Below are 10784 nucleotides of genomic sequence, written 5' to 3'. Positions count from 1 at the left end.
TTCCTTTCTTTGGATAAGGAGTGGGGCCAGAACAGATCTCTGCGGTAAGACTCGTTCTGGGAGGCCTCACGGGACCTAGTCCTGGCGGCTCGGGCTGCAGGCGTATCCCCAAATGACATCTACCGCCCCCAGGGCCTTCCAGGTTTGAGGCTGGCTAAGCGAACAAGCCAGAGGGAGCCACCTTCCCTCCCTGCTGCTCAGCGTCATGCGTGACGTCCGGCTTGATGACTGGGAGGGCCACAGTCGCGCGGAAAGGAAGGCGGGTCTGAGATCTGCAGAGGCAGGCAATCCCGGAAAGCGTGAGTGCTCCCTGTCCAGGAAGGGAATGGGAGTTAGGGGAGTGGAGGATAGGGGGTGGGGGTTGGAGAAGGATGCTTGCCTTGAAACGTGCTCTTTATCCTGGGGATTCAGTATCTTGGCCTCTGTGGAGGTCTATGGTGTACAAGGGGAGGCTGGCGCGGGGTGGGGGTGTGTGTGGGAGTGTCATTTAGCATCTGCAACTGATGGATGTGAGCTCTCTCTGTGTGTAACGGTCTTTATGGTTGGTGTATTGTGTCCACCCTGTTTGTATGTCTGGGTCGGGCGTGCATATCTTTGTGTGTGGGTATGTGAGAGTGAGAGAGTTGGGTGTGCCTGCCTTAGGGAGGAAGTAGGGTTGGAGGGGATTAGTCATTCTGCAGGATTTTGCCTAGCACGGCCAGATGGCTGCTCCCGGCTTTCCTCTCTGCTGGGTAGCGGGGTATCCACTGAATCCTGCTCTTTCTGGAGGTAGTTGGTTCAGAGAGAAGCAGATGGGTGTTTGTGGCAGTCCTGCCTTGCCAGGGAACAGGAAGAGCTTTGGGTCACCCAGTGCGGCTTGGGGAAAATGGGTTTGAACATAGGACATGTGCATGCCCACATGAATGCATATGGCTTACAGAGTGTCCTGTTTGAGATCTGGGATAAGCCCAAAGAGCTCTGGTTGTCCTCCAATCAGGGGCTGGAACATAGGATGTCTTTTGCCATCTTCTCAAATAGGCAAGGGGGTTTATATCTACGTATCAGAGCAGCTGGGGCCTGAAGCTGACATGGGCATGGTTGTGTCATGTACATATTACACCTTTCTGTGCAAGCAGAGCTCATAAGTAGCTGCACAGGATTAGTTGTTGCTCATGCATCAATCACACACATGTAAATCTTTACTCATGAAAATCTGCACCAGGCCAGAGTCCAGGGTAACCTATTTTCTAGTTCTTCTCTTCCCCTCCCCCTCTTCCAGTGCTTGTAGGTCCCTGGCTAGGACATTGCCTAGGAAACAACTCCTCCTCTACCATTGCTTACCTATCTGGAGTCACCTTGAGCTCTTGAAGAGACAGGTGATAGGCTCAGAAACTAGGGCAGGGCCATCAAAGCTTCCCCCAGGTGAAGCTGTTGGACTCCCTCCTTGAAGCCCTCTGACCCTTGTCCCTGCCTTGCAGAAAATGGGTGAATTGCCCTTAGATATCAACATCCAGGAACCTCGCTGGGACCAGAGCACTTTCCTGGGCAGAGCCCGGCACTTCTTCACTGTTACTGATCCTCGAAATCTGCTGTTGTCTGGGGCTCAGCTGGAAGCTTCTCGGAACATTGTGCAAAACTACAGGTGACCCTCATCTGACACTGTGTCTTAGGATGTCATTCACTGTCATTAATCTAGTACATTTTGTACCTGCCTTCCTAAACTTACAAGTCTCATTCCACAACCTCCTCACTCCCTGACCCCATTTGCTGGCACCTCTCCATGGCACAGGGCTTTAATCTAAAGAACTTTTGGGTATTTGGGTTGAGGAAGTAACATTGATATTTATGAGTGGAAGGCTGCTCTATGTTTCACAAACCACCATAGGAACTTTTTCCACTGTTGGTCTACTGTTGGTCTACTCCTACCAAGGAGGTAGGAAGGCATCCCTTTTGTCTTCAGAATCAAAAGTTCTTGTGATGCTTCCCACCTTTTTTTTTTTTTTTTTTTTTTGGTATTGGGGATTGAACTCAGGGGCACTCAATCACTGAGTCCAATCCCCAATCCTATTTTGTATTTTATTTAGAGACAGGGTCTCACTGAGTTGCTCAGCACCTCACTTTTGCTGAAGCTGGCTTTGAACACATGATCCTCCTTTCTCAGTTTCCCAAGCCACTGGAATTATAGGCGTGTGCCACTGTGCCTGGCCCAGCCATTTTTGACTTGTCACACCACCATCAGGGTTGGGGATATTGCACAATTGGTAAAGTGCTTGCCTTGCATGCACACAGCCCTGGGTTCAATCCCCAGCATGCATACACATACACACACACACACACACACACACACACACACACACACACACACCCCACCACTATCTATGACTTAACAGAAAATTTGTGGCTAGAAGGGAAATTGAACTAGGAACCTCCACTTCTGGGACCCTTTGATTCTCTCAAAGAGTTAAGGAACTCTTTTATCCTGAGATGGGGGGCCAAAGTTCCTAGTCCTCTGCCCAGAGTTTTCTGAGCAGGGTAAACAGAACCTTAGATTGTCCTCTTAGAACAATTTGGTTCCTTGTCATCTTCTGCAGGGCTGGGGTAGTGACCCCAGGGCTCACCGAGGACCAGCTGTGGAGGGCCAAGTATGTGTACGACTCTGCCTTCCATCCAGACACAGGGGAGAAGGTGGTCCTGATTGGCCGCATGTCAGCCCAGGTGCCCATGAACATGATGATCACTGGCTGCATGCTTACATTCTACAGGCAGGTCTTATCCCATGTTTCCTTCCTGAGTGATCCAAGTTAGAGTATAGCTAGGTGTCTCCTCTTTGGGCCAATTGGGGTAGAGAATAGTGGGTGGGCAGAAGCTTGTATTAGAATCCCTCCCATTCCTCAGAACGCAGCCTTGGGGGTCCCTCACCCCAGAGTCAGTGGGTCTACTTGTATGAGGGGGGCATATAAGGGTTATCAGAGCAGGTTCTAGGGTCATCAACTGGATTCTCCTGAGGGTTTGTGAGTAACCGTTGGGATTTAACTATAGGGGTTCAAAGATGAGAGACATGTAGAGGGAGAAATAAAACTGATTTTGTTCCCTCAGGAAGACCCCAACTGTGGTGTTCTGGCAGTGGGTGAACCAGTCCTTCAATGCTGTTGTTAACTATTCCAACCGCAGCGGCGATGCTCCCATCACTGTGCAGTGAGTGCCGGTCCCTGGGAAAAACTGTGGTGCCTTTTCCCAGCCCACACTCTGTGCTTTCCTTGTCACTCCTGATCCCTGTGGGCCCTGCAGGCAGTGGCTCAGCTCTCCTCCCAGCCTAGCCTTTCCTCACTCTCCCTGCCTGAGGGTGAGGCCCTCTTGTGTATGTTTTTGGGGACCTACTCCCATTTGAAGGGACGGAGTAGGGTTTCCAGGCAAGTTTACACTGGAGCTGGGGGGAGGGTTTCTCTGCAATGAGCCTACCCTCCTAGCCTCATGCACTGAGGATCTGGCATCTTCCTAAAGGTAAGAGCCACACGCTGGACTCTTCCTCTGTCCCTTGTCAATTGGTTCTTTAATCCACAGGCAGCTGGGAACAGCCTATGTGAGTGCCACCACTGGGGCTGTGGCCACAGCTCTGGGACTCAAATCCCTCACCAAGGTAAAGGCTCTCCCTCCATTGACCCTCCATTCATCCTTTACCCTCCTTCTTCTTCCCCATTACTATTAGATCCCATTACCTGTAGATCCATTCCTGATCGACAGGCTCCCATCTCCCCCCCAAGAGTCCCTTCCCACTCCATGGGCCACTAAAAGACGCCTTTCCTCCCCCAGCACCTACCTCCCTTGGTTGGCAGATTTGTGCCCTTTGCAGCTGTGGCTGCTGCCAACTGTATCAACATCCCCTTGATGAGGCAAAGGTGAGTAGACCTAACTCCTGTCACATGCATGCCCAGTGTGCTTGTGATGTACCACCCAGTGTGAAGACCAGCCCAGCATGGGGACAACCCTCTCTCCTTCACTGGACAAAAGGTGCTGGGCCCTACCTCGGACTGACCCTGTGTTCCAGAACAACCCAGTCCCAGTGTAGGAGAACTGGTCCCAAACTGCTGAGGACTGAGGAAGGAGGCAGGCAGATCCAGGATTACACGGAGTGCAATTTATTGGGGACTTACTGACAGAAGCACTGTCCCAGGCAGCAGCAAGATTAGGGTTTCCCATGATTTGGATCAGGAGGAGGCATATATAATAGGATGAAAGTGATTTACTTCAAGCCAAAATATACCTGATTTATCTTAAGCCATCAGCAAGGACATCAACAAGATTCTGGCACTGGCAGCAACAGGGTCCAGATAGTAAACCTCCACATACTACTCTATGGTTTTGTTTGTTTATAGTATTCTGAGAAACTGGGGGAAAAATCAATCAGGGTTACTCAGTGGTAATCATGGTGGTTATGATTCAAGATGGCTACATTCATGCTGAGCTGAATCCCTATACCCTGGGATCCTTGGGTAGGAGAACCAGCCTTTTTCTCTTTCTCTGAGACAGTGTCTTTCTAAGTTGCACAGGCTGGCTTCAAATTCGTGATCCTCCTGCCTCAGCTTGTCAAGTTGCTGGGATTATAGGCATATAATATTGTACCCAGCAGGGAACCAGCCTTTAAGACTATAATATGTGAGGGACTCTAGGGAGTAGCTTCACATTCAGGTGGGACTTGGGCCCTGAATCTGACTGAAGCCACTTCTCTTCCTAGGGAGCTGCAGGTGGGCATTCCTGTGACTGATGAGGCAGGTCAGAGGCTTGGCCACTCCGTGACTGCAGCCAAGCAGGGCATTTTCCAGGTGGTGGTATCAAGAATCTGCATGGCGATTCCTGCCATGGGTAAGAAAGGGGTGGCTGGGTGGGGCATGGGAAGGTCTGATAGAAGGCAGGGGCTGAGGTTCTCAGGGGGCTTTTGGAACTCAGGGGCAATAAGACTCTGGGGAGAATGAGGAGCTGTAAATAGGATCTCCTTCCTTAGGGTTCCCAACTTTTACTGACTAACTCCCTCTCTCCCTACCCTGCTTCCCCTCAGCCATTCCCCCAGTGATCATGAACACTCTGGAGAAGAAAGATTTCCTGAAGGTAGGTGGCTTACTCCTCTCATTCTGGAAGTGGTGGTTCTGGGAGAAGTGACCAGTTCCCTCTCTCCAGGCTGGCCTGAGACTAAGATTTGCCACCATTTCTCCTGGCTCTGAACCTTCATCCATTCAGCAAGAATGAACTGGGCTGTAGTGAAGGAAAACTGAGGAAGCAGAAGGAGACTGGGGAAGGAAGGAAATCATTTCTCTACTGAGGGAAACTGGTGTCATTCTGGAGGCATCCCTGTTACAGACCAGGATGGACTATGTGTGACATGACTCAATCATGCTTGAAAGAGTCATGTTGTTACCCACTATGTCACCAACACACTCTCTCTCTCTCTCTCACACACACACACACACACACACACACACGACAGGGAAGCAAGGCACAGGAATATAAAATATGCCTCTTTCCTTGAATTGTTTATTCACATATATTTATTGAGTACATTTAGAGCTATGAAGCTGGCATGGAACAAGATGGTCATAATCCCTGTCCTCATGAAGTTTATAGTCTAGTGCAGAAACCAATAAACAAAGAAGCAACCAATAACTATATTATTATAAATTCTGATATGTGCTTTGTAGGAAATGTCAGAGAAGGGGCCTCTACAGACCCAAAGAATGAGAAGGAGACAACCATGCAAAGAGCTCAGAGAAGGGTGTTTCATGTAGAGAAAAGAGCCAGAGCAAAGGCTCTGAAGCAGGAATATGATTGCACATTTGAGGAACAGAACGGTGGGCTCTGTGGCTGAAGTGAGTGAAGGAGTGTATGCCTAGCAGGTGTTTGGGGGAAGGGAGAGATTCATACCACTGGGATCAGAGGAAGTGAGTGGAGGTTCAGAGGAGGCTTTCTGATAGCAGCTCCTGGAGGAAGGGAGGAAAGAACAAATGTATGAAGTAAAGGCATCACTCAGACATCCAGCTGGTATGTATCTTGGGCACACATAGGGTATACTGTGTGTTAGGGGGTGGAACCTGTTCTGAGGATCAAGTGGTTGAGGGATTCCATGAGAATTGGTTCTAAGAGATGAGAATGTGTAAGGGGATGGCAGGAAACGGGAATGGCTGGAAAGGTTGCCAGCTGGAGGCCCCAATCCTGTCATGGGCTTGGAAGAAAGAAAAGGGGCATGTGTCCATAGGTTCAAAGGCAGAGCTGATGAGATAGAGCCTTGGGGGGTAAAATGGGATGGAGGTTAGGGAGTAAGGGATACAAGCCATTCCATTGTTTGTCTCCCACAGCACCGCCCCTGGCTGGGGGCACCCCTGCAGGTGGGACTGGTGGGTTTCTGGTAAGTGTGCAAGGAGTTAGCTGAGGGCACATGGGAGTGCCTTTCACTTGTGGATGTGGGTAGGTATTTATTGCCTTTAAGACATTTACATACATCATCCATTCTGGTGTTGGTCCTGGACACCTGCTGGGCATACTGTGTGTGTTAGGGGATGGCCCCTGTCCTTGAAGGTCGAGTTCAGTTGAAGGGTTCATCTTTATCCACCAGGGGAAACCATGGAAATATACTCTCTGGTACCACCCAGGAGGGATTCCATGAGAATTGGTTCTAAGAGATGAGAATGACCATTTAATTTCTGATCTGCCACTTTTCAGCCTCAGGGCTTTGAATCAGTGCTTAGGAGTCTCTTTACCCAGCCAGAACCTAATGTCAGGACTGGGTTTAATGTTTCTAAAAGATTCTTTGACCTTTAATCAATATCTACTCTGTGGGCTGGAGGTGTAGTTCACTGGTTGAGGGCCAGCTTAGCAAGCATAAGACCCTGGATTTGATCCCCAATATTGAAAAAAAAATCAATCTCCACCTCTAGGGGTATAGTATCTCCATAGGGTAGGGTGCAGGAAGGGAGCACTATGAGACCAAAGTTTCACAAACCTTTCCACCGCTCTTCTCTCCTAGCCTGATATTTGCCACTCCCCTGTGCTGTGCCCTGTTCCCCCAAAGAAGGTAAGTGGTGCCCACTGGCCTTGGCTAGGAACTCTGAACAGGTCCCCATATCTCTGTGTGTGTTAGGGGATGGCCCCTGTCCTTGAAGGTCGAGTTCACAGCACCGCCTGGGCCTCCCTGGAACACACCTGGGGCTCCGTGGTGTGTTCTAAGGAGGCCTGGCAAACACTCAATTGATTTGGGGGGTGGGGTAATGACAGTGAGCCAGCTCTTCTGGAAGCAAAAGAGGAGGGAGGAGGATGGGATGGTGGGAGGAGGGATGGTGATCCTGGGCCTGAGGGTCTGGGTCCTGTGTTGTTCTGTTGCAGCTCTATACAAGTGAACAGGCTGGAGCCGGAGCTGAGAGCTCAGATCCAGGAGCAAAACCCAGGCACCGAGGTGGTTTACTACAACAAGGGGCTTTGAGGAGGGTCAGCCTTTGTCCCCTACCTCACTTCCCTGAGCTGCTGTTTTAGTGCCTCCCTTCCCTTATATGCCACTGCCCATCAGCCTGGTACTGGGCAGGGGGTGTGGTAGGGGAGCAGTCACTGAGAGCAACAATCCATTAAGCTGGGGGAAGTGCCCTCAAAAAGTCTTTTCTTTCCTCTGATTTCAAAGAGCAGGGTCACATCACTCCTCCCTTCTGTGCTTGTGTGTCTGCACACATACATACATGATACACATATATATTGATACATTTGGTCCTGGAAGCTAAGAGCAGACATGCTGCCTTGGGATATTCTGATATCTGGCTTCCCTCTTCAGCCTCTTGTCTACCTACCAGCAAGCCAGTTACAGGTGAGACTTTCTTCCTTCCCTAAATTGTTCCATGGGTCAAGTCATTTCTGACAGGACCTCACCCTTTCTGGACACAGGAGGAGCCCTGGGATCTCAGGACAGAAACTGAGGGACACTAGCAGGCCAACTGGGATGAATACTTCAGATTTCTGGCACCCAACTGCTATAGCTAGCTTAAGACCTGCACCAGCCAAGGAAGCCATGTCTGAAGCCAGGAGTCAGGGGCTTATGTGTCCCTTAGTACTGTACCCAACCTCTTGGAATAGCTCCATTTCTTCTCCTCTTCTCTACCAGAACAAAGGAGTGTCAGTGTCCTGTATTGCCCTTTTCTCTCCTATGTAGGTATCTTTAGGCACAATTTGAGGATTTGTTGGTCTTCTCTAACATCATAATCTCAAAACACATATCTAACAATCCCAATCCTCCCCCAACCAGAAAACCACATGGGCAGAGTGAGCATTCTTCTCCTTTAAGAGTCACTGAAAAAGAGTCACTGTCATACTTGCTCACAAAGGGACATGTATGGGAATGGTGCTTCAACTCCACAGGCCCAAAGCTTATATTTAAAGACAGGGAATATTCTGATCCATTGACCTGTAAGACATTCACAACCCCCACATTAGCTACTTCCTTCTTTTCTTTTGTGGTGCTGGGGTTCAAGCCCAGGGCCTCACACATGCTAAGCAAATGCTCTATTACTGAGCTACACCCTCAGCCCTTTCTTCTCTTTCTTGAGGCTTGGTCCTTCTCCTCCTTCCACCCTCACCTCCAAGAAGAAGAAGGGCCCAGGTTAAATGTCTGGACCAAATGGAAGATGGGTTTGGGGATGAAATGGGTAGCAAGTGAATCCAGAGAGTAGAGTTAAGCCAGGACTCCAATTCCTGTGACCTCTGGCTGAAGAGTGGGTGAGGTGGATAAAAGGGTCCAATGGGATTTTCTGAGATCACTTTCCTCTCCCTCTAATCCATTGTACCCAGTGATAACAGCTACGATACCATGGTTAGTCAATAAACTGCAAATATGTCTACTTCTTGATTTTCACTTGATTACATGTCCTAAGTGTCCAGGAAGAATTGCCTGCCTGTGGCCTCCCCTTCTGTCCCCAAAGTCTGGGTCCCTACCTGTCTGTAGAGAGCCTCATCTCCCAGTAGAGGGCACTCTGAGCTTTGAAAAAAAAAAAATCAATCCTTTCAATAGCACCTTTATTTTCCCTCTGAATGTGGAGTCTTGCCTTCATTTTCCTCTTCACCAGCAGTGCTGATCACAAACCTACATATCAATTCTTGGTTTCCTTCAAGCATCTGTATGGAATGGCGACCTGTGGTCCCTAAGGAGGCCTCTGGAGAGAAGGCCAAGGTCTGTCTATCTCCATCAGAGAAAAGCTATTAGGGAACCAATACCCCATCAATTCACCATGGAAATAGGCCTGGAAAGACCCCCTTGACAGTTACCCCTTTCTACTACCCTGGGGACCCTTCATACCCTCCCTACTCATGTAATATCTCTCTCACTTCCTCTCTCTCTCTCTCTCTCTCTCTCTCCCTCCCTCCTGGAAAAAATGATGCTGAAAGTTCACATTATGTATAGCCATTAAGAGCTACCATTTAACAGCTTATAGTTGCCACTCTTCTCCCAACTCTTAACTTTAGGAATAAATATAAGTGAGTCTATAATAAAATCTACTCCCCATTCCCTGCAGGGAGATAACTCTCACCTTCCCTTTTCATCTTAGGTGGTAGGGGAATATTTTTAGGACTGACTGGTCCTAGAGCAGATGGAAGTGAACCTTGGCCTGGGGTCACTTACACATCCTGGGGTATTTTCTTGGAGGTGGGGTTGATACTAGCTCCTGTTCCCTGAGTCCTTCTGTGAGGTCCCAGGATCAATGATGCCAAGTACTTTTAAGGATTCTTGATCTTTACAACCATCCCTGCCAAGTGGACATGTTATGCCCATTCTTTCTTTATTTTCTTGCAGTACTGGGGATGAAACACAGGGAGTTCTACCAATGAGCTACATCTCCAGCCCTTTTTATTTTAAGATAATGTCTTGCTACATTGTAGAGGCTGGTTGGGACTTGTAATCCTCCTGCCTCAGCTTCCTGAGTAGCTGGGATTTCAGGTATATGCCACCAAACCTGGTTTGTTATGCCCATTCTTAGCAAAAACACAGGTTTAGAGATATTAAGAAAGTTGCCCAAAGCAAACTGTTATTCATGCTGAGGTCTGTGACTCTGAAAACACTGTCCTGTATTTCTCGCCTGCCAGCCAAACTTCAGGTCACTTTTCTGGTCCTTTTGACATTCCAGGGCACCTCCTTCCTATCTTTTTACAGACCAGCAAAACTGACAGGTCCACAAGTGTACACAAATCTTTCACTAGCTCTGCTTCCTGATGATCATGTCCTGACGGGATTTCCTCCACCACACCCTTCTGCCATTTTGTTCTGCCTCATTCTTGGACCCAGAGCAATGAAGTCAGCTGTCTATGAACTTAGACTTCTAAACTATGAGCCTTAAATCCAAAATAAAACTTTTCCTCCTCTAAAACAAACAAACTTTCACTAACATCACTAAGGTGTTTCCAAATTTTAAGAGTCTTTTTTTTTTTTCTTCCCCTTAGGTGTTTCTGGGGACTGAAACCAGAACCTTGTGCATTCTGAGCAAGAAATCTACCACTGAGTCCTTTTTTAATCTTTAAATTTTGAGGCAGGGTCTTGCTAAGTTGCTCAGGCTGATATTTAACTTGTGATTCTCCTGCCTCAACCTCCTCAGTAGCTGGAATCACAGTATGTACCACCAAACTGGGTCCAAACTTGAGGGTATTATATTCTGCGTGTAAGCAAAAATTCCCTTTCTTGATTGAATATGGGATAACAGATGACCAGTTTCAATTCCATCCCATTCTGCCAGTCAGACCAGCACGTCCCACCAAACCTGCTGGATCCCTGGGTCAACTCTGGAAGGCTC

The 10784-nt window shown here is 48.6% G+C and overlaps 1 protein-coding gene across 3 annotated transcripts; it reads left to right on the top strand.

Annotated features, from left to right (window-relative positions):
• Nucleotides 1-159: 159 nt before the first annotated feature.
• On the top strand, nucleotides 160-8843 carry Sfxn3 (sideroflexin 3). 3 transcript variants are annotated; one of them, XM_078024682.1, is made up of 11 exons: nucleotides 160-299; nucleotides 1458-1621; nucleotides 2571-2747; nucleotides 3082-3174; nucleotides 3541-3616; nucleotides 3790-3875; nucleotides 4712-4839; nucleotides 5033-5082; nucleotides 6324-6373; nucleotides 6992-7039; nucleotides 7348-8843. In XM_078024682.1, the coding sequence occupies exons 2-11, from the start codon at nucleotides 1461-1463 to the stop codon at nucleotides 7442-7444; spliced, it is 966 nt and encodes a 321-aa protein (XP_077880808.1). In that variant the 5' UTR covers nucleotides 160-299; nucleotides 1458-1460; the 3' UTR covers nucleotides 7445-8843. The 3 variants fall into 3 exon arrangements, with proteins under 3 accessions (XP_077880808.1, XP_077880837.1, XP_077880891.1); XM_078024711.1 differs by lacking the exon at nucleotides 6324-6373 and having other exon boundaries at nucleotides 2571-2745; nucleotides 3080-3174; XM_078024765.1 differs by lacking the exons at nucleotides 6324-6373; nucleotides 6992-7039; nucleotides 7348-8843 and adding an exon at nucleotides 5152-5639 and having other exon boundaries at nucleotides 2571-2745; nucleotides 3080-3174.
• Nucleotides 8844-10784: the final 1941 nt, after the last annotated feature.

Source organism: Ictidomys tridecemlineatus, chromosome 1 (genome assembly GCF_052094955.1).
Source record: "Ictidomys tridecemlineatus isolate mIctTri1 chromosome 1, mIctTri1.hap1, whole genome shotgun sequence".
Lineage (NCBI taxonomy): Eukaryota > Metazoa > Chordata > Mammalia > Rodentia > Sciuridae > Ictidomys > Ictidomys tridecemlineatus.
This window is presented reverse-complemented; position numbering and strand designations above follow the sequence as displayed.

Bases quoted from the DNA above. Each gene is read 5' to 3' on its own strand.
- Sfxn3 (XM_078024711.1), top strand. From the start codon at position 1,461: ATGGGTGAATTGCCCTTAGATATCAACATCCAGGAACCTCGCTGGGAC. The intron at 1,622-2,570 runs GTGACCCTCATC...CATCTTCTGCAG, and splicing joins AACATTGTGCAAAACTACAG to GGCTGGGGTAGTGACCCCAG. The intron at 2,746-3,079 runs GTCTTATCCCAT...TCCCTCAGGAAG, and splicing joins TGCTTACATTCTACAGGCAG to ACCCCAACTGTGGTGTTCTG.